Below are 23,048 nucleotides of genomic sequence, written 5' to 3'. Positions count from 1 at the left end.
ACATACCATACGAAATGTAACATATCGTACTAAATTTAGTGTCTCGTACAGAATAATACGAAATGCTCTGAGACCAGGTTGTGATATGTCAGCTGGAAGGGATACTTTGGTATTTGGCAATGATGCCCTAGATCTACTTCCCCGGAGTCAGATGAACTCGTGGATACCATTTTTATGTCTTTGTGTCCAGTATGAAGGTAGAGGTAGTTGCGCTAATGCTGGATGTCTATGATACCCATAGACTTCCAGCCATTGCTCTAACGCTAGTTAGCGTTGGCTCACAAAACTACTTCTGACTTCCTTCATACTGGATACAGAGACATAAAAATGGTATCCACGAGTTCATCTGACTCTGGGGAAGTAGAGAAAGTGCCTCATTGGCAAAATCCCAAAGTATCCCTTGAAAGGATTTATATTTATTTAACTAGGCAAGTCAGTTTAGAACAAAAACTTATTTACAATGACGGCCTACTCCGATCAAACCCAGACAACACTGGGCCAATTGTGCACCGCCCTATGGGACTCCAATCACGGCCGGATGTGATACTATAGTACCTGGTTCGATTCCAGGGTGTGACACCTCTTGCACTGAGATGAGGTGGCTTGTGACGACTAGATCTTGTCATAAGGTGCATAATGTCATGGGACAGTACTGCAGAGGAATTGCAAATACAAATTTGATCTTACACACGTTTTATTATTTAATTATGCTTGGCAAATGAAATGTCCCAAGAAATGTATAGCCTTATTTTCATACTGAATTAACCCATACTGAATTAATCCACTGAGCACAGACATCAATTCAACGTCTATTCCACGTTGGTTCAACCAGTGTGTGCCCAGTGGGGATTGCTTTTGTCTATTTTTAATCTTGGTGAAAGTCAGTTTGTCACTTTTTCTTTATCTTAAAAAAATATAGCTGTACCACGTTGTTAAAATGTAATCATGTAGTCCATGATATGTTGTTGTTGTAAAAGTCAATCATTGCACAAAAGCCCTGATTAGGAACACTGTAGAAAAGGAGACCGATACATAAGTAAGAAGAAGGGAACAAAGTATGACACCTTGCTAAGAAATTTGTTCTGTTCATAAAATGTTCAGTTACATTGTTTCTGGATAAGTTATGGCTCATGTTCTGGTTCTTTCCATCTGACAGGAATGCAGTAGTACAACCAACTGTTCTGCCATCAGAAAGCTTTTCAGAATGATCACAAATACAAAGATGGCTGTTCATTAATCAACCGCCACACCTAAAGGCCTGCCTCCTTCACACTACCTGTTGTATCGCAGGTTTACAATCATCACTGGCTTCTCTTCTCGCCACCCAGAAACAAATCAGCTACTTGATCATCTTTTTAATTTTAAGGCTGTCAGAGATTACTGGGCTTAGATTCCGTCGCAACATTACCCTTCAATACTTTACTATGCAGACAATTACGTTTTTATACAACAAGTAATTATGTTAACTGGTATACTTCAATAGCACAGTAATGCCACCAAGATGTCATGTTTTACACATATAGACAACATATTGAAAAAAGAGCTAACAAATGTCATTGAACATTCTCCATGGCCCATCAAATGGCAAATGTCACTTTGATTAATTCAGAACCTAGGAACAGAAATAGTGACTTTAGTGCTTACAGTGACTACAACTCAAATTCTGAGGTATTGTGGTATTGGTTCATCAGTGGCTATGAAGATTGTAGGATCAAGTTTTCCCCTTTGAAAGCATCCAGAAATACTCCCCAAAACAAAATACATTGATTTGGTGTGACAGGAAGAACTCCTCTTTCTGTTTTTCTTTAGGGGCTGCATAAGAACAATGTCAGCCCTAATAAAAAAATAGAATAAATAAATAATCCTCAAAAATGAGAGTTGGTCCGGGAGCAAAGTCAAAGGTCAGATATATTATCCTCATGATGCCCCTACGTCAGTGTTTCCCAAACGGTGGGTCGTGGCCAATTCAGCGGAGTTGTTTTTGATCGCAGCCAGACTGGGTCCTGGTTACAAACAATTGTTCCCTTTACTTGGTTGGTCCAATTCCACAAGCTTTAGATCTGTCACAACAAAGAAAATTTTGCAAACTACTGGGTCGTGTCATTAAGGCACACCGTAACAAAATGTTTTCAAATGACAATGAAGTCCAGCTAATCTCTCTCTGTTTCAGACCGGTTTCTTCCATTTCATGCCTAATGAACTAGACACCAGTGTCTCTTACAGTAGCCAGCCCAGCATCTTCTCTCCTCAGGCTAGAAGGATAGGCTTCTCCTCATCTCTTTTCACCAGCAGCGTGGACAACATGGAGGAGGAGAAAAAACAGAACTCCACAGCAAAGCTGAGCTCAAACAGCTCCAGGTTGACACTCATTATCCACTCAAACACAGCAGCTGAGTGCTTGTATAGGTATTCCTCCTGTACAAACAAGATGGTGTCTAGAGGGGTCAGAGGTCAAGGAGGGGGGAAACAGTAGTTGTTGGGTGACAGGTTATGGCATACCCTCATCGAGTTTATGCTTATTAGGAACCTACCCATATATTCCAAGGAACAAGGAAATACAATCTCTACAAGGCAAAATACATCGAAGTAATTAAAACATTACACATCACTAAACAGATAAACACACAGATAGGCATCCTCACTGTCAAGTTCTTGTCAGTATCTTGTTGTTATCCCCTACTACTTAGAACTGTGCCTTTCATGGCCTGTGAGTGTTTACAAAGTTGAAGACGTATGGAAGTGGACACTCCTATTCTTGCATTGTGTTGTCCATATTATTTTCCTGAGTGTATGCACACCCAGCAATTTGACAGGTTCAGGGGTTATAAGCAGTTATGTAGTGAAGGGTAAACACACAAACCTTTTTGTACCCACTTTTTCCGGACAAATTGATCCAACGTATAGGGAGAGTTACTTTACTTTAGTGGTTAACCACCTTTTTGTTTTTACCACAACATTGCTGGTTATAAGTCTGGGTTCAAGGCTTTGGTTATAGTATAAGTGCAGGTGAAAGGATACAGCCAATGGTGACAATAATCTGGACCACAGTAGAGGTGACCCGTGCAGGGTAGAGGAACCACTCCATCTGGGTCAGAACACACTTCCTTGTGAGCACCGTGAGGAGCAGACTATAGAAACAGATACACAGGAAGCTCACCGCAGCCCCCAGGTAATGGGCCAGCTTCAGGTACTCGGGCTGGAGGAGAGAGGACAGACAGGTTACACTTAATATCTGGTAATCAGTTACCCTGGCTGGAGGAGAGGCTTAAGACAAGTTAACGTTTAGCTAGTCTAGTTAACTTGTTCCAGTCGAGCTGCAAAACACAAAGCCAAAGCACTTGTCACACAATACTCAAATTCTACAATGGTGGATATGTTTGGGTGACAGAACATTCTAGGAACTTCTGCTAAAGGGGAAGAGTACAGTTCACTGGAATTATGTGCCTGAGTCGGACATGTTTGAATGACGGCAAACTTTCTGGGAACGTCTGTTAGAGGAAAAGAGTCCAGTTCACTGTAAATCTGAGCCAGAGAAAATACCTTCCAGCTAGCTGTAATCTAAGTCTGAGCCAGAGAAAATACCTTCCAGCTAGCACATAACGTTCTGAGAACCATATGTTTCTTAGAGCTTGGTGAGAGTGTGTTTGTCCTATGATTATTTTGCATACAACCTTACCACAACTTTCTGAGAATGGTGCAGGATGGTTGCTTGGCTTTGGAACACATTTAAGGAACTTGACAAAAAAAAACATTATTGGTTTGGTATTTTATTACTCTAACAGAATGTTTCCTAAAAGTTCACACATAGTTCCATTTAATTTCAATTTTGGTAATATTCTAGGAACGTTACCCAACTGGTTTGACATTGGGAATGTTCTCAAATAGTTCAGACAACGTTAAGAAACAAGGTTATTCTGTTGGAATTTCAATACAATAGGTTTGAATCTCACTGATGCCGTGTCACAATACAAAAATAGATGTGTTTGCATGATTAATTCCAGAGGAAATTAATTTCCAAGTGTCCTATCTGTGCTTGGAGTTCAACAAAGTTAACCCCCAAATAAGCTAGCAGTGTTATTAAAAGTCTTATTAAAACATTTAGTGAATGTTTTAAGGAAGTTATTAAAAAAACTCAAAATCTATCATTTCAGTTCTCAGAGTGTTGACAAAACCTCCTAGGAAAACTTTCAACGAACCAGAGTAAAACGTTCTCAGAACCTCCCTGCAACCTAAAAATAAATGTTCCCAGGACAGGCGACATTTTTACTTCTGTTCTCAGAACATTTAAAAAACGTTCCATTTTACAGGTCAGGAAACGTATAGCTTCGTTCACACAACCAATGTGAAACCAAAAACATACGTTCCCACAACTTCCAAGGAACCAAATGTGCGAGCTGGGCTGTTACCAGTACCTTTGCTAAAGAAGAGACAAAAGACTCTCTGCATGATCTTCTGAAGAAAACATCTGACAAACTTTGATTTTGAGGTGAATTATCTGTCTACGTCTATGAAATAATGTCAAAAGGTACACATTGACAGGTCTATTTTTCTATTGTACTGTTCCACTGATGTTCGGCCATCCGTAGGTATGTCTGCACACGTTAACAAACCTACCAATCGTGTCATGGATGTTTGTTTGCTTTGCTGCCACTCCTTTCTTTGTTCACAATTCAAGATTTAATTGAACCGCAACTCAAGAGATATTTTTATCGCGCTTTGTCAGTGTCAGTAGAGTGTCAGTTCAAAGTACACTTTAAACTTGATAGACCTTTGTGTCTTTCTCGAACCTAGATATTAAGTATACTCCTGGATTTAAGGTATTTTTTAATACATGTGAAGTTCGGCCTAACCTTGCGTGCCAGACTACTACGTTTGTCCTTACACTTCACCCACTCTCTCCCTGTCGACAATGACGACAAACATCCTGAGGAGCCTCTGTGTCAGAGACTTTACTTTACTTGCTCGATGTCGCTGTCTACGAGCAGAATTAATTTTTGCAGTATTGTGTACTATACACCCTTGTTTTCTCTTTAAACACATATACTTATAGTGTATTGCATGACACCCTGAGTAAGGATGAAACTACACTATATGTGCAGAAAGTACTTACGTTGCAGTTCCCAGCCACAAAGGCCCCGACAGCCGCCACTCCACCAAACACCAGGGCGATTCTACTGAGCATGGAGTGGACACTGTTCCTCTCCAAGATGTGAGCATGGTGGAAGATACAGAACACCATAACTAAAAAAGTGTTATTATAATGCATCTATAACATAGGGTAATTGATCAAATGTTCATAAGATGATTATTACATGTATATACATTAGGTGCAATATCACATCTGATCTAAAACAATGTGACTATATGATTGTTATTGTTGTGTCATTTAATTATAATCAACTCGTTAAAACTTTGGTTTTGGTAGAGGTTTCCTCAGCAGGACAAACACGTTCGATAAGAAATCTGACATACCAAATCGTTTTAAGGGTGACCTTGAGGTAAAATAACATCTAAGTACATTATGAGCACATACTCGAATACTATCATCTTTGTATCAGTATAGACATCTGCAGAGTGCATTGAGATCCAGTTTGACCTGTGGATGTATACTGTAGGGTGAGCAAACTGTACAACTACAAACTTACACAGAAATGAACCAGCATTAAAGGTGGCTGTGAACAATGAGCTTTCTGGTAAGCTTGTTCCACTCGAGCTGCAGAACACAAGGCCAAAGCATGTGTAAGAAACCATTATTTCACATCATACTAAAATTACCCAGTGACAATAATATTAAGATGACAGAGAACATTCTAGGAATGTCTGTTAAAAGCTGAGTACGTGTTCTGATGTGAATTGAACAGAGTTGAATTGAACAAATTATAATTCAATTGAAAATTCCATGTGAACTCAGTAAATTCACAAACTTCAAAATGGAGGTCCAATTTTAATTTCATTTTCTGAACTGAATGAGGTGAAATAGTGTTAGTTGACCCTAACCTTGATATAGTGGTCTATGGTTACCTTATGGTTGGGACTTGACAACATGCTATTGATGTATTGTCTCTGCAGTGGTTCCCAGGGGCCCTGAAAACAGAAAATAATCATGTTTACAGACCTTCTCTTTATCTATGGTGGTCTTCATCCCTGGTCCTGGAGGGTACAGGGTGTGGCGTGCAGGCTTTTGTTACAGTCCAATAGCAGCAACACACCTGATTCAACTAATTAAATTGAGGATTAGTGGATTAGTTTTAATCAGGTGTGTTGGTGCTAGGCTAAAACAAATAGACTGTATACCCTGTGGATCTCCAGGACTAGGGTTGAACAACGCTGCTTTAGAAATACGGATGTAGGATCTTAATTTGAGCCAGTTTGCTACAGCAGGAAAATAATCCTGCAGCAACAGTAAATGTGAAATATTATGTGGATTATAATTAATGGACACATTATGTAGGGATTGATATATTTTTCGTAAGGGAAAATCAAGTCGGAAATGTAAAAGTGGAAATGACAAACTTCCGAAGCCTATTTATACCTCAAATACACTACAAGTTAATCATTTCCTGCACTGCAGGAAAGTTCTCCTGCAACAAGGTGATCAAATTAAGATCCTACATCTGTATGCTTGTGTTACATTAAAACGATGTATTTCATTGACATGGAATTGGCTGAAAGAACCAATCACAATGGTCTGTAGGAAATCTCACAAACAGAGCACAACGCACCAGTTGTTGAGGGAACACACATGGTCATAGCTGTACGCCAGGCCATACCTGAAACAACAAAACAAACACACTCATTTGATATGATTAAAGTGCCTAATTCTCTTAGCATGTATGGTTTTTCAATGTATAATACACAATACGCTCCCATTAATGAACACTGAATACCTTGAGGTTCAATAAGTAACCAGGAACTGATGTGGGTGACTAAGCAAAAGTACACAGATGGACGTGGTTAGAATATTATTAGCAGCCCTGTTACAAAGCCACTCATATCCATATATGTGTATGCCTTTACAGGCAGTCAGAGTCAATAAGAAAGTACCAGACTGTACTCTGCCCTCTGAGGACAAACAAAGGTTGAATCAAATGTCTCTACATGAACGCATAGAACCTTTTCCTTCATGCTTCACATCTAGTAACAATAGACAGAACTGTGCAATGACTATTAAGCAATAAGGCCCGAGGTGGTATGGTATATGACCAATATACCACGGCTAAGGGCTGCTCTTAAGCACAACGCAACACGGAGTGCCTAGAACAGCCCTTGGCTGTGCTATATTGGCCATATACCACAAACCCCGAGGTGCCTTATTGCTATAATAAACTGGTTACCAACGTAATTAGAGCAGTAAAAATAAATGCTTTGTCATACACGTGGTATATGGTATGATATACCATGGGTGTCAGCCAATCAGCATTCAAGCCTCGAATGAACCACCCAGTTTATAATGAAGGTTAAATCATGTCTCACAATGTAGGAAGTGAAACAATTGGTTTATGTTTTGCACGTTGTGAGGTGGGCTCTAAGGTGGTGGCTCTGACTCTACAGGTATCCTCAATGTTCTTTCTGGAAAGTTCTGTTTGTCACATGCAGGTGGTATAAGGGTATTTTCACAACACCTTCAACAAATCTTAATGAGGTTATGACATTTATATTGGAATCACTAGAACAATCACTTCCTGGCTTTAATAATCACGTATCTGTCACACCCTAATCTGTTTCACCTGTCCTTGTGATTGTCTCCACCCCCTCCAGGTGTCGCTTATTTTCCCCAGTGTATTTATCCCTGTGTTTCCTGTTGCTCTGCGCCAGTTCGTCTTGTATGTTTGTCAAGTCAACCAGTGTGTTTTTCCCCGTTCTCCTTTTACTAGTCTTCCTGGTTTTGACCCCTGCCTGACTCCGGACTACTTTCCCGCCTGACTGATCTTCGGTACCTTTTGAACTCTGAACTGGTTTTGACCTTTTGCCTGTCCACAACCATTCTCTTGCCTTACAATATTTAATAATCCAATAGGGTAAGACTCCAACCATCTGCCTCCTGTGTCTGCAGCTGGGTCTCACCTTGTGTCATGATAGTATCTGTGTGCTAAGGTGGCAGTATCACCATGAAGGTGATTATATAATTTAAAAAAAAACACAGTTTAACCACACTAACTAGGTTTTTATCCAACCTTCAAGTTTTAATGTCACATGCACAAGTGCAGTGAAATGCCTTTCTTGCTAAATCAAAACCCAACAATGCAATCAATAACAATACCATTCTACTAAAAAATACGAGAAATAAGCAGAAATATGAAGAACACTGAGTAAGCACGCTAGCATATGATACAGGGTCAGTTCCAATACCATATTTACAATGCGCAGCGATACTGGAGGTAGATATGTATAGGGGTAAGGTGACTAGGCAACATGATATAAAATAGAGTAGCAGCAGCGTCTATGTGAGTGTGTGTAGAGTCAGTATAAATGTATGTGAGTTAAGTATAAATATATAAGAAGTACATGTCGGAATAAAACATGACAGGACTGATGGAAACAGAACACAAATATTGTTATAATAACCATCATATCGAAGTAAATCACAGACTCCTCAGGAAAGCGCGCAGATTAAAGAAATTATGACCTAACTTCACAGGGTGGTGAAAGTGCAAAGTAATGAGCTTGATGATCCTTTCCAATAAATAGCTAGGGGTATTATTCTGGTGACATGATCGAGGCTTGGCTGCCATTTGACAAATAAAAATAATCTTGCTCTTCAATCCATAATAATCTCATAATGTAGGCTATACGTTTGCTGTTGGTTAGAGAACAGGTGCCAATACCGGAGTAGGCACACTCGCTATATGACGCAACAATTTTTGTGAGAATACCATCATTAGAGTTGAAAATGCAATGGAAACACATTTAACTTGTATTTCTTTTTTTATTCGGTAGGCCCTACATGGGAATTGAATCGCAAAAGTTGTTTATGTGCACCACGTCATCACACACAGATATTTATCTGCAACAAGTCAATTTGATGGAAACTTACAGTTGAAGTCGGAAGTTTACATACACTTAGGTTGGAGATATTAAAAACCGTTTCTCAACCACTCCACAATTTTCTTGTTAAAAAACTATAGTTTTAGCAAGTCGGTTAGGACATCTACTTTGTGCATGACACAAGTCATTTTTCCAACAATTGTTTACAGACAGATTATTTCACTGTATCACAATTCTAGTGGGTCAGAAGTTTACATACACTAAGTTGACTGTGCCTTTAAACAGCTTGGAAAATTCCAAAATATTATGTCATGGCTTTAGAAGCTTCTGATAGGCTAATTGACATCATTTGAGTCAATTGGAGGTGTACCTGTGGATGTATTTCAAGGCCTACCTTCAAACTCAGTGCCTCTTTGCTTGACATCATGGGGTAATCTAAAGATATCAGCCAAGACCTCAGGGGGAAAAAAACTGTATCTTTGGGAGCAATTTCCAAATGCCTGAAGGTACCACGTTCATCTGTACAAACAATAGTATGCAAGTGTAAACACCATGGGACCACGCAGCCATCATACCGCTCAGGAAGGAGATGCGTTCTGTCTCCTAGAAATGAACGTACTTTTGTGCGAAAAGTGCAAATCAATCCCAGAACAACAGCAAAAGACCTTGTGAAGATGCTGGAGGAAACGGGTACAAAAGTATCTATATCCACAGTAAAACAAATCCTATATCGACATAACCTGAAAGGCCGCTCAGCAAGGAAGAAGCCACTGCTCCAAAACCGCCATAAAAAAAGCCAGCCAAAAGCAACTGCACATGGGGACAAAGATCGTACTTTTTGGAGAAATGTCCTCTTGTCTGATGAAACAAAAATAGAACTGTTTGGTCATAATGACCATCGTTATGTTTGGAGGAAAAAGGGGGAGGCTTGCAAGCCGAAGAACACCATCCCAACCGTGAAGCACGGGGGTGGCAGCATCATGTTGTGGGGGTACTTTGCTGCAGGAGGGACTGGTGCACTTCACAAAATAGATGGCATCATGAGGAAGGGACATTATGTGGATATATTGAAGCAACATCTCAAGACATCAGTCAGGAAGTTAAAGCTTAGTCGCAAACGGGTCTTCCAAATGGATAATGACCCCAAGCATACTTCCAAAGTTGTGGCAAAATATCTTAAGGACAACAAGGTATTAAGGTATTGGTTTTGGACTGGCCATCAAAGCCCTGACCTCAATCCTATAAAAAAATGTGGGAAGAACTGAAAAAGTGTGCGTGAGCAAGGAGGCCTACAAACCTGACTCAGTTACACCAGCTCTGTCAGGAGGAATGGGACAATTCACCCAATTTATTGTGGGAAGCTTGTGGAAGGCTACCCGAAACGTTTGACCCAAGTTAAACAATTTAAAGGCAATTCTACCAAATACTAATTGAGGGTATGTAAACTTCTGACCCACTGGGAATGTGATGAAAGAAATAAAAGCTGAAATCAATAATTCTTTACTGTAATTTTGACATTTCACATTCTTAAAATAAAGTGGTGATCCTAACTGACCTAAAACAGGGAATTTTTACTAGGATAAAATGTCATGAATTGTGAAAAACTGAGTTTAAATGTATTAGGCTAAGGTGTATGTAAAATTCCGACTTCAACTGTATCTAGTGGGAAAATGCGCAATTGTTTTTATGCACATTTTTGAATATTCGCATGAAAATCTGTCGTCAATTGGATGTCAACCTAGCTATAGTAATCATGAGACCATGTGAATGATGAGATTAATGGAAAAACAATATACTGGCATATACATTGCACTTTATACTTTCTTTTTTTTACACAGTATTTACATGTGACAGAAATATAAGTGAAGTAGCTAAAGTACATGTTATCTAAGGTCTTGTAAAAGATTAGAAAGAAAATCTAGATATATTCTTGTTTAACTTACGTCACCCAGGTTCCAATGAGAGACACTAAGGAGAGGGAGATGGGGAGCAGACTCCAGAGAACCATGTCTTGGTAGTTCGGTGAGAGAGACCAGCAGCAGTAGAAGAACAGTGGGGACGCTCCGGGTCCAGAAACTGTCGGTCTCAGTCTGGCACTGTGAAGGTCTCTACCTCTGGATTCCTCCTTCAGCAGAGTCAGTCATCCACACAAATGGCACCACCTTGTCCTGTCAGAGGGCAGGTGAGGAAACACAGGGAGGGCCCGCTTGACGCCATCTCACTGTTTGTTTTAAGTTACATAGCACACCCTGCATAGCTGTCAAACTCATGTTCCCCCAGTGGCAGTTCAGAGCTCTCCTGTATATTGCTTAGATTCCTTTACTGAACTGGAAACTTAAACTTTCAGAACCCATTGTCCTTTGTGGTTATGAGGTCTGCTTACCAACCAAGAAGTCACAAAATGGGACAAACACCAAATTGAGACTCTGCATGCAGACTATTGCAAAAATATGCGTGTACAATGTAAAACACCAAATAATGCATGCAGAGCAGAATTAGGCCGATAAACTCTAATGATCAAAATCCAGAACAGAGCTGTTAAATTCTACAACCACCTAAAAGGAAGCGATTCCCAAACCTTCCATAACAAAGAGAGATGAACCTGGAGAAGCGGGACCTGGGGCTCTGTTCACGAACACAAACAGATCCCACAGTGCCCCAATCAAATCATGAGAAATATATATATATATATATATAAAATATTACTTGACACATTGGAAAGAATTAACAAAAAAACAGAGCAAACTAGAATGCTACTTGGCCCTAAACAGAGAGTACATGGTGGCAAAATACCTGACCACTGTGACTGACACAAAATTAAGGAAAGCTTTGACAATGTACAGACTTAGTGAACATAGCGTTGCTACTGAGAGAGGCTGCCGTAGGCAGACCTGGCTCTCAAGAGAAGACAGGCTATGTGCACACTGCCCACAAAAGGAGGTGGAAACTGAGCTGCACTTCCTATGTATGACCATACTAGAGACACATTTCCCTCAGATCACACAGACCCACAAAGAATTCAAAAACAAATTCATTTTTGACAAACTCCCATATCTACTGGGTGAAATACCACAGTGTGCAATCACAGCAGCAAGATTTGTGACATGTTGCCACAAGAAAAGGGCAACCAGTGAAGAACAAACACCATTGTCAATACAGCCCATATTTATGTTTATTTATTTTCCCTTTTGTACTTTAACTATTTGCACATCATTACAACACTGTTTCTAGACATAATGACAGGTGAAATGCCTCTATTCCCTTTGAACGTTTGTGAGTGTAATGTTTAACTTTTGTTTATTATCTATTTCATTTGCTTTGGCAATGTAAACATATGTTTCCCATGCCAATAAAGCCCTTTGAATTGAATTGAGAGAGAGAGACAGAGAGAGAACTGCAGCTTTGCAGGACATGGATGTGTAAGTCATGCCTTGAATGCATATGTCTTGTCATCCCTGTGTGTGTCTAACATATTGGTGCAAATTCCCAGAACTGTAATGGCAAATTTGAATGATCCAAAATACAGCACCAAATACTATTTACCCAATTTAGAAATTCTTATTTCTATGATATATCACACATATTGCAACTTCAATGATTATTTACATGAAATACTTACAAAATAATGAGATAGGCTATGTTTTGCTCTAGTAGCAGCAACAAAATCCCAATACATTTTCATGCAAGAACTCTGATTTACTTTTATCATTGCATACAGCACAAACAGATCATTGATTAGTTCTCAGGTGTGGCTGGCCATTTAGATTTTTTATTTAACCTTTATTAAACTAGGCAAGTCAGTTAAGAACAAATTCTTATTTACAATGCCGGCCTACCCATAACCTGGACGACGCTGGGCCAATTGTGCGCCGCCCAATCATGGCCGTTGTGATACAGCCTGGAATCAAACCAGGGTCTGTAGTAACACCTCTAGCACTGAGAGGCAGTGCCTTAGACCGCTGCGCCACTCGGGAGCCAATATTTGTACTTCGAGAGTATCTATAAGCTATATAGTTTGAATTGATGTTTGTTTATTGTAATGAATAAGAACATTTACTTATCAAACTAACGATTAATAAGCAAATTGTGGAGCAATTGGAATCTATTTCAAACAGGATATGTGAAGCCAGCTGTGTCTTGGGTCCTCACTTTCAAAACAAATGAAATGGCTGCCCGCATAAGATGGAGTCTTCAACGGTTGATTCAGTCACGAAATACATCACATTTTAGGTTTGAGCTTCTACTAATACAACATTCCTACTTGTGTATATCAACGTAATGAAGGTATTGCTGTGAATTCAGCACGAGTGGCTGCCAATTTCCGTTAGGAATCTATGCTTGACCTAGCTAGTTAGCCAAGCTAACTGCGACATCGTTGTCAAACTTAATCGCCATCATGTTGCGCAGCCGATATTTCCCAAGTTGTATATATATATTAAAGTAACGCATTTAACTCTGTTTGCCTGGCTATTGTTCCGTTAGCTTGCTAAACCTGTTATCAATTCGATTGCTTAAAGTTTGAAGTAGCTAGCTAACTTTCTGAGAACCTAGCTAACGTTAGCTAGCTAAAACCTTTCTCAGTTACCAGTTTTGCAGTCTGGCCATTGCGGCATAGCCAAGCCTAATCAGTGACATTAGAAAACTATAGGTAGCTAGCTAGCTAACGTTAGGTGCTTTATCGTTTTTTCTTTGCATGTTGACAAGGTCGCAAATTCATGACGCTTCAAGGCCATCCCGAAGTGACAGGTTTGTAAGGACAAACCTGAGATTAATTCAACTGAGTGGGTTTATCTCCCACCATCTAACTACATGACCTGACATGTACTGTCTGTTATAGGTTTCCAATCAAGACGAGAAACCAGTTCCACACACAATGCATTGGCCCGAACAGAAATGTTCAACTTCTGCATCTGACTGGACCCACACAGTTCGTAGGTGAGAAACTGGCCTTTACATAATTATTTTTTTCTACATAAGAACCATTTAACAACCACATTCAAAGAATACAATTGTCATGTTTTTCCTGTAGTATATTCAGAGTAGGCCTATAAGCTTACTAGTGGAACAATATGCTCGAAGGATGACCATACCATTATGTTTCAGTGCGACACTTGTCCATTCAGACACAGGACACGCCAAACCCACGGAGCTTGAAGTTCATCCCTGGTAAGCCCGTGTTGGGGGTGGGGACCCTGGATTTCCCCTCTCCAAGCTCTGCAGAGTGCTCCTCCTTAGCCAGGTTAGTACTGTTGGATAACGGGAATTGTATTTTTTATGAGCTATTGAAATATGATAGTAGCAAGAGTCTTAACAATGAGCTGTAAACATGATGAAACCAGACAGTGTGAATAAACTTTTCAGAGCGTGTGAGAACCAGTGACGCTTGTACACTGAGCAAGAGGACAAGTACATTAGTGTCTAGTTTGAGAAACAGACGCCTCACAAGTCCTCAACTGGCAACTTCATTAAATAGTACCAACAAAACACCAGTCTCAACGTCAACAGTGAAGAGGCGATTCCAGGATGCTCAAACTAGACACTCCAATGTACTTTTCCTCTTGCTCAGTTGTGCACCTGGGCCTCCCACTTCTCTTTCTATTCTGGTTAGTGCCAGTTTGCGCTGTTCTGTTAAGGAAGTAGTACACAGCGTTGTACGAGATATTCAGTTTCTTGGCAATTTCTCGCATGGAATAGCCTTAATTTCTCAGAACAAGAATAGACTGATGAGTTTCAGAAGAAAGTAATTTGTTTCTGGCCATTTTGAGCCTGTAATCGAACCCACAAATGCTGATGTTCCAGATACTCAACTAGTCTAAAGAAGCCCAGTTTTATTGCATCTTTTAAATCAGCACAACGGTTTTCAGCTGTACTAACATAATTGTAAAAGGGTTTTCTAATGATCAATTAGCCTTTTAAAATGATCAACTTGGATTAGCTAACACAATGTGCCATTGGAACACAGGAGTGATGGTTGCTGTTAATGAGCCTTTGTACGCCTATGTTAAAAATCAGCCATTTCCAGCAACAATAGTCATTTACAACATTAACAATGTCTACACTGTATTTCTGATCAATTTGATGTTATTTTAATGGGCAAAAAGTTAGCTTTTTGGACATTTCTAAGTTACCCCAAACCTTTGAATGGTAGTGTGTGTGTGTGTATATCTATATATGGAATTGAAATTCAATTTTACATTTCCCAGTTAATGTAATTAATGCACTTCGTATAAGAAATCTAAATTCTCCAGGATTTGTTTTAAATCATTTCGACTTGTATTCCTACATGTCCAGTATAACTAGGCTGTCTGAACAGTGACATGGTCAGCCTGAAAGCCCAAGGGAATTTAATTTGAATAGGAATTTGAGGAATTGTTGCGTATTGAATTGTGAATTTAAAAAATCTAATTTACCTAACATGGGAATTGAATTATCTCTGAATTCAAATACTGACTGGGAATTTGAATGGAAATAAATTTAATTTTACAAGGGAGAGGGAATAAAATGAAATTTGAGAAATTAACCCCATTTATGAATGTATTTCTTAGTTGAATTGGTTTACTGTACTGATTAGCCTAAGTTAGGTCTTTGCGTGCCTCAAGTCAAAATAAATAAAAGTGCAATGAGCATCTCCACTTTGTTCTGTTCTGAGCACACCATGTGGATTATAGATCATAGATATTACTGTACATACTAACATCATGAAATGTTTTTAACATGGACCACTCTTGGTTGCACAGGGATCTGTTTGGAATCGAAGGAGTGAAAAGTGTGTTCTATGGTCCTGACTTCATCACAGTGACCAAGGTAGATAATAAATAAACCTCATCTACCTTCCTTTTCCTTTTACCAACCCTATCCATTTACTCTGGGATATGGTGTGCCATTATAAGACCATAATAACTGAATATATCATGTCACAAATAAAAGTTTAACTTTATGATTCAATACATGGGCTGTCCCAATTCTCCACCCTTCTCCCGAAGTGTGCATTTGCACACTCCTTGTTGTGGATTTAAAAGCATAGGATTAGTATAAGCATTGGCAGGAGGGAGTTTTCACTATTGCTAAATCCATGCAAGAAAGTGTGCAAGGGTACATTTTGAGAGAGGGGTGGTTAATCTGGGCCCAGCCATGTTCATTTACCAGGCCTTTGCATGTTTTGTGTTGCCCTTGCCAGGCAGATGATGATGTGGAGTGGACGGACATCAAGCACCATGCCATGGATGCTATCACTAAGTTCTTTGACAGTGGAGACCCCATAACCACTGGGGTGACCCACCATGAGAGCAGTGAGTATGACAGGAACAAAACTCTTCTTCATTTGAGTGTTTGAGTGTGGAGTGCTACACTGGTCAGCTTTTTGGAGTCGCACCCGCTCCGGACACATCAATTCCAAGTCCCACCCAATATCTGACATCAGGACAGATTTTCTCTCCGCCACCAGCATAGAATTGTTCCCGAAAGCCGATCCGTGACTCGCCAAAAAACAATAATACAGTGCCTTCAGGAAGTATTCAGACCCGTTGACTTTTTCCATATTTTGTTACGTTAGACTTATTCTAAAATGTATTACATTGTTTTTTCCCTCATCAATCTACACACAATACCCAATAATGACAAAGCAAAAACAGGTTTTTAGAAATGTTTTCAAATGTATAAAATAAAAAGGAAATATCACATTTACATAAGTATTCAGTATTCAGACCCTTTACTCAGTACTTTGTTGAAGCACCTTTGGCAGCGATTACAGCACTGAGTCTTCTTGGGTATGACGCTACAAGCTTGGCATACCTGTATTTTGGGAGTTTCTCCCATTCTTCTCTGCAGATCCGCTCAATCTGTCAGGTTGGATGGGGAGCATTGCTGCACAGCAATTTCCAGGTCTCTCCAGATATGTTCGATCGGGTTCAAGTCCGGGCTCTGGCTTGGCCACTGAAGGGCATTCAGAGACTTGTCCTGAAGCCACTCCTGTGTTGTCTTGGCTGTGTGCTTAGGGTCGTTGTCCTGTTGGAAGGTGAACCTTCGCCCCAGTTTGAGGTCTTGAGCTGGTTTTCATCAAGGATTTCTCTGTACTTTGCCTCAATCCTGACTAGTCTCCCAGTCCCTGCCGCTGAAAAACATCCCCACAGCAAGATGCTGCCACCACCATGCTTCACCGTAGGGATGGTTCCAGGTATCCTCCAGACGTGACACTTTGCATTCAGGCCAAAGAGTTCAGTCTTGGTTTCATCAGGCCAGAGAATCTTGTTTCTCATGGTCAGAGTCTTTAGGTTCCTTTTGGCAAACTCCAAGTGGGCTGTCATGTGCCTTTTACTGAGGAGTGGCTTCTGTCTGGCCACTCTACCATAAAGGCCTGATTGGTGGAGTGCTGCAGAGATGGTTGTCCTTCTGGAAGTTTCTCCCATCTACAGAGGAACTCTAGAACTCTGTCAGAGTGACCATCGGGTTCTTGGTCACCTACCTGACCAAGGCCCTTCTCCCGATTGCTTAATTTGGCTGGGCGGCCTGCTCTAGGAAGAGTCTTAGTGGTTCCAAACTTCTTCCATTTAAGAATGATGGAGGCCACTGTGTTCTTGGGGACCCTCAATGCTGCAGACATTTTTTGGTACCCTTCCCCAGATCTGTTCCTCGACATAATGCTGTCTTGTAGCTCTACGGACAATTACTTTGACCTCATAGCTTGGTTTTTTGCTCTGACAAGCACTGTCAACTGGGACCTTGTATAGACAGGAGTGTGCCTTTCCAAATCATGTCCAATCAATTACATTTACCACAGGTGGACTCCTCCAATCAAGTTGTAGAAACATCTCAAGGATGATCAATGGAAACAGGATGCACCTGAGCTCCATTTCGACTTTCATAGCAAAGGGTCTGAATACTTAGGTAAATAAGGTATTCCTAAAAACTTGTTTTTGCTTTGTCATATGAGGTATTGTGTGTAGATTGTTTAAATAATCCAATAGTTTAATTGAAACTTAAACAATTCCCAGAATTGAATAGGCTATAGGCTGCAAAAATAGCTTACGTCTATTAATAGGTAGGCTATTGGCTACTCAAACTTTTAAAAGCTGCGCTGGATTAAACTTGATATGGCCTGCGTTTGGTCTAAACGGATGCCTGCATGAATGTAATGATTAACAGAATTATCGTAAACAAATGCCTGCTTGCACTTTTGTAGACTGTGTCCATCTACCGTGTTGTCCTCCTTGTCCACAATGACTACAAAATCCTTCCAAACTGGATTTGACTCTCGCAACACCTTTTTCCACGATGGTGTATTTCATCATCATAAACGTTCTTATTATTTCTACTGTTAGGTTTGCCATTTTCACATGAGCTATGAGTCAGGGAAAATTAACTTGACAATGTATTGTCGTGTGGCAGAAGGGAATATAAACTCTGCACGTGGACAAATTGTTTCAACACCACACAAATAGGCTACTAATGGGGAGAGTTCCCTGTTAGTAGTGGGGAGAGTTCTCTGTTAAAAAGAGCTCCCTAATGGGGAGAGTTCCCTGTTAAAAAGATAGTATCTTGATTTAAAAAGTTTCCGACCGCAATATAATTGAGCCGACCCGTGGGTTGATAGAATGTTTTCATTCCACCCGCCAACTGATTTTTTTTGCATGTTTGTTTCTTGGAATTATGAACTTTTCAACATGCTGTTCCTGTCTTAGGTCACTCTGAAGATGATGATGAAATTGTTTCAATGATAAAGGAGCTTCTAGATACACGGATCAGGTAAAATCCCCACATACTATTAGTATGATCAATCTGTCACTCTCATGATGTTTTGCTGTAGATACATGGATCAGGTAAAATCCCCACATACTATTAGTTTGATCAGTCTGTCACTCTCATGATGTTTTGCTGTAGATACATGGATCAGGTAAAATCCCCACATACTATTAGTATGACCAATCTGTCACTCTCATGATGTTTTGCTGTAGATACATGGATCAGGTAAAATCCCCACATACTATTAGTATGATCAATCTGTCACTCTCATGATGTTTTGCTGTAGATACACGGATCAGGTAAAATCCCCACATACTATTAGTATGATCAGTCTGTCACTCATGATGTTTTGCTGTAGATACATGGATCAGGTAAAATCCCCACATACTATTAGTATGATCAGTCTGTCACTCATGATGTTTTGCTGTAGATACATGGATCAGGTAAAATCCCCACATACTATTAGTATGATCAGTCTGTCACTCATGATGTTTTGCTGTAGATACATGGATCAGGTAAAATCCCCACATACTATTAGTATGATCAGTCTGTCACTCATGATGTTTTGCTGTAGATACATGGATCAGGTAAAATCCCCACATTCTCTCAGTATGATGAATGTGTTTTACTGACAATATTTTGTTAATCTAGTACAGTGTTTTCAAACTTCGGTCGTCCAGTACCCCCAACAGCAGACATTTTTGTTGTAGCCCCTGACACAGCTGATTCAACTCACTGAGGGGATTCTATTAATCTGGCCCGGACGACCGGGTAGGCGTGTTTTGCACCGGGCGACCGGGTAGGCGTGTTTTGCACCGGGGGACCGGGTAGGCGTGTTTTGCACCGGGCGACCGGGTAGGCGTGTTTTGCACCGGGTGAAAGTTGATTGCATTTATTTTGGAACCGGGCTGCCTCCCAGCGTGAGCCAGGTGCAGCGTTCAAAGCCCTCGGCGAAGTCGGCTCAAAACAAAAGTTACAGTGCATTCGGAAAGTATTCAGACCCCTTGACGTTTTCCACATGTTGTTACGTTAGTCTTACAAATTAATTTAATTTGTTTTAGAATAAGGCTGTAACATAACAAAATGTGGAAAAGTCAAGGGGTCTGAATACTTTCCGAATGCACTGTGAGTAATTAAGCATGTTGAGTAATGCAAAAGTGATTGCTTTTGATAAAAACTCTGTCTTCCCAATGAAAACTAGAAAATTCAAACATATATACATATTAAAGAGATGTATGTTTCTGGACGATGCACCGTGCTGCCTTGTTGACAACATGACCGAGCGGTGCAGATTACTGTTCCATTTGAGCAGGGTGCCCTTCCCTCACCTCTTCCTCACGCCATGGGCCATAGACCGGTGCCCTGCGGCTCAGTAAAATCAAACCCGCCAGTTCAGGGCCTGATGATTAGTTGACAAGTAGAATCCAGTGTGCTTGTCCAGGGCTACAACAAAAATGTGTACTGAAGGACTGGAGTTGGAGAACGCTGATCTGGTACAATATGACCCATTTGTGGAATCTGAGCCCTTGAGGCATCCTAGGAATGTTTTGTTCACAGTCTTGATAAAGATGTTTTGGCTCAGAAGCTCTTCAGTGCCCAAACAATCTGCCAGATTGCATTTTGCTTGAAGTTGTTCCACAAACAAATAGAAGTGATGTTGATATGAAATATAGACTACAATAATGTTATTGTCAAGGATTTCTCCTATCCCCTCTTAAACTCCTCATATTCCTCTCCATTCTTCTGTCCCTCCTAGTTTTTAATAACAATTGTAATAATACCTGTTATGTTGTTGAATGACAAACTAACCTGATAAGCCCTCCCGTCACACACAGGCCCACGGTGATGGAGGATGGCGGTGATGTCATCTTTAAGGGCTTTGAAAACGGCACGGTGAAGCTGAAGCTGGTTGGCTCATGCACCGGCTGCCCCAGCTCTAGTGTCACCCTGAAGAATGGCATCCAGAACATGCTGCAGTTCTACATCCCTGAGGTGGATGACGTGGAACAGGTGAGAGGGTGAATACAAAGAGGGAGGGACAAGGGAGTAGGAGAAGATGAGGAGAGAGAAACGCACAGAGAGGCAGAAATAGGATAGAGTGAGGAGTAGGAGAAGGAGTTGGAGGGGAATGGAGAGAGAGAGAGAGGAGTAGGAGTTAGAGGGGAATGGAGAGAGTACTAAATCATGAAGTTGGAACAGCATCTGCTTTGTGATGTCAAATCAAAGTGTATTGGTCACGTACACAGATTAGCAGATGTTATATCGGGTGCAGCAAAATGCTTATATTACTAACTCCTAACAATGTAGTAAAATGTCAAACAAGTACAAAAATTACAAATAAATTTAAAAAAGAAATCAAGTAATGTCATAAGAATCCAATGAACAACCCAAATAACACTAACAGTAATCCAAATGCAAAATTTACGTATATACACCGGATTAATTTATACAATATATACTACGAATATGTACAGCAGTAGAGTGAGCTATGTCAAGACTCCAGTATATAAATAAATATGCAGTGTGTATAAAGAGTGTCAATTATAGCTGTTCTTTTGTTTGGTTTCTGTAGGTGGAAGATGAAGTGGATCATGTGAATGCAAAGGTTTTCACCGAATTGGAACGCAAGTTAGGAGACATATAAAACGTCTGTCAGCCCCCATGCCTATAGATAAACAGCCTGTTTTATAGATGCCTTGCAAACCAGGTAGATACTGCTTCCGCTACCTTAGTGCAATGTTCATGTTTTCAAATAATATTCAGCATTGCCCTTTCAAAATACCAACTGTAGTGTGCTGTAGGCTGTTGTTTTTGTCTTTCATTTACTCAAATACTGTATATTACTGTTACAATGAAGAAAGGCCACACACTGACACATTTATACTGTTTGTCTCTTCCATTGTAAAGGCCCAAAACTCTGAAGACGGCAGTTATGTTATATATTTGATATTTATTTCTCTGCAGGTTGATTTACAAATTTACCTCATATGTTTAAAAAAAAAAAAAAAAATCTGATGAAAGGACATTCTGTGATGGTTTATGGTTTATATCTATCCCTAGGCCAAGCATGACGAATTGTTTATATGAAATGATCACAAGATATTGCACAGTTAAAAACAACAAAATGATTTAGCTGTATATGTTTGTTTGTGAATGCATTGTTCAGGAGTCTACACATTTAACACATTTACATTTATGGCATGGGCACATTTATATTTAATCTCTCGTGGAGAGACTACGTAAACAAATGGTATCCTAGATATGTCAACGGGATGCGTGACATAACAAGCAGCATTAGTTCCGTTGCTTGCGTTTTTCTTCACTGGTTATTTAGACACATCACGATTTCATAGGTGTTGGCATCTTTCGAATTTCGGAAAAAGAGAGGGGACATTCGGCCCATTTTGACTTGCCCGTAAATTGCAAAGAGAGAGAGAGTGGAGCTCTTCGTTCCGACTCTCATTCTGTATCTTCTCCTAATACGTATTGACCCAGAACTTAATCGAGCATCTGACCAATTCCACAATACTTTAGTTCTGGGTTAATCAAGATTAATTTATATTCATCATATAGATTGCAGTACATCTACTCTTAAAGAAAGCTTTATGTGAAATACTGTGATAAATGTTGTGCAATGATTCAAGTTCTTTGAATGGATACTATCACCCATTCACTTGTATATGCATTGCAATTGTAACAGTTCCAACTGCAGTCTCATATTGCCGATAGAGAAGTCCGAATCATACTAGTATCACAAAGGAAAATGTAATGGTTATGTTGTCCCATTCGTGGAATCATCTCGTTGTATTATTATATTGCTCTTGTTTTCAGAAACCAACACTTGTGGGAATACCCTATTGATATAGCTTTGCTGTCTTTATTGAGTTGATGTTGGAAACAATCCGATTTATCAAATAAAATTTGATTGATCACATTAACATATTTAGCAGATGTTATTGCGGGTGTAGCAAAATGCTTTCATTCCTAGATCCAACTGCAGTAGTATCTAACAATTCACGACAGTACACACGACTCCAAAAGTAAAATAACGGAGTTAAGAAATATATCAATATTAGGATGAGCAATGTCGGCGTGGCATTGACTAAAATAAAGTATATACATATGAATTGAGTAAAGCAGTATGTTAACATTATTAAAGTGACTAGTGACTCTATGTATATAGGGCAGCAGCCTCTTAGGTGCAGGGTTGAGTAACCGGGTGGTAGCTGGCTAGGGATGGACACACGACTAGTGATGAACACAGGCAATGTATATTATGCTATATTTTCCATATATTATTTTTCACGGTATATTATCACACACTA

General features: G+C 39.9%; 2 protein-coding genes across 2 annotated transcripts; one reads left to right on the top strand and one right to left on the bottom strand.

Annotated features, from left to right (window-relative positions):
• Nucleotides 1-552: 552 nt before the first annotated feature.
• Nucleotides 553-11,120, bottom strand: LOC120017736 (transmembrane protein 150A-like). Its single transcript, XM_038960692.1, has 7 exons — nucleotides 10,929-11,120; nucleotides 6,723-6,770; nucleotides 6,022-6,084; nucleotides 5,646-5,713; nucleotides 5,111-5,241; nucleotides 3,019-3,196; nucleotides 553-2,435 (listed from the first exon to the last, which is right to left on the bottom strand). The coding sequence occupies exons 1-7, from the start codon at nucleotides 10,991-10,993 to the stop codon at nucleotides 2,248-2,250; spliced, it is 741 nt and encodes a 246-aa protein (XP_038816620.1). The 5' UTR covers nucleotides 10,994-11,120; the 3' UTR covers nucleotides 553-2,247.
• A 1,933-nt stretch (nucleotides 11,121-13,053) lies between these two features.
• LOC120017735 (NFU1 iron-sulfur cluster scaffold homolog, mitochondrial-like) lies at nucleotides 13,054-22,657 on the top strand. The gene is made up of 8 exons (XM_038960690.1): nucleotides 13,054-13,215; nucleotides 13,823-13,920; nucleotides 14,089-14,224; nucleotides 15,723-15,789; nucleotides 16,163-16,274; nucleotides 18,663-18,726; nucleotides 20,559-20,733; nucleotides 21,296-22,657. The coding sequence occupies exons 1-8, from the start codon at nucleotides 13,151-13,153 to the stop codon at nucleotides 21,365-21,367; spliced, it is 789 nt and encodes a 262-aa protein (XP_038816618.1). The 5' UTR covers nucleotides 13,054-13,150; the 3' UTR covers nucleotides 21,368-22,657.
• Nucleotides 22,658-23,048: the final 391 nt, after the last annotated feature.

This window comes from Salvelinus namaycush, chromosome 22 (assembly GCF_016432855.1).
Source record: "Salvelinus namaycush isolate Seneca chromosome 22, SaNama_1.0, whole genome shotgun sequence".
Lineage (NCBI taxonomy): Eukaryota > Metazoa > Chordata > Actinopteri > Salmoniformes > Salmonidae > Salvelinus > Salvelinus namaycush.
Note: the sequence above shows the minus strand (reverse complement) of the source record. Positions and strands in the feature narration are given on the sequence as shown.

Bases quoted from the DNA above. Each gene is read 5' to 3' on its own strand.
- LOC120017736 (XM_038960692.1), bottom strand. From the start codon at position 10,993: ATGGTTCTCTGGAGTCTGCTCCCCATCTCCCTCTCCTTAGTGTCTCTC. The intron at 6,771-10,928 runs GTAAGTTAAACA...TTGTTGTTTCAG, and splicing joins CTCATTGGAACCTGGGTGAC to GTATGGCCTGGCGTACAGCT. The intron at 5,714-6,021 runs GTAACCATAGAC...TGTGTTCTGCAG, and splicing joins TGTCAAGTCCCAACCATAAG to CTCGAGTGGAACAAGCTTAC.
- LOC120017735 (XM_038960690.1), top strand. From the start codon at position 13,151: ATGGCTGCCCGCATAAGATGGAGTCTTCAACGGTTGATTCAGTCACGA. The intron at 13,921-14,088 runs GTGAGAAACTGG...ATTATGTTTCAG, and splicing joins TGGACCCACACAGTTCGTAG to TGCGACACTTGTCCATTCAG. The intron at 15,790-16,162 runs GTAGATAATAAA...TGCCCTTGCCAG, and splicing joins ACTTCATCACAGTGACCAAG to GCAGATGATGATGTGGAGTG.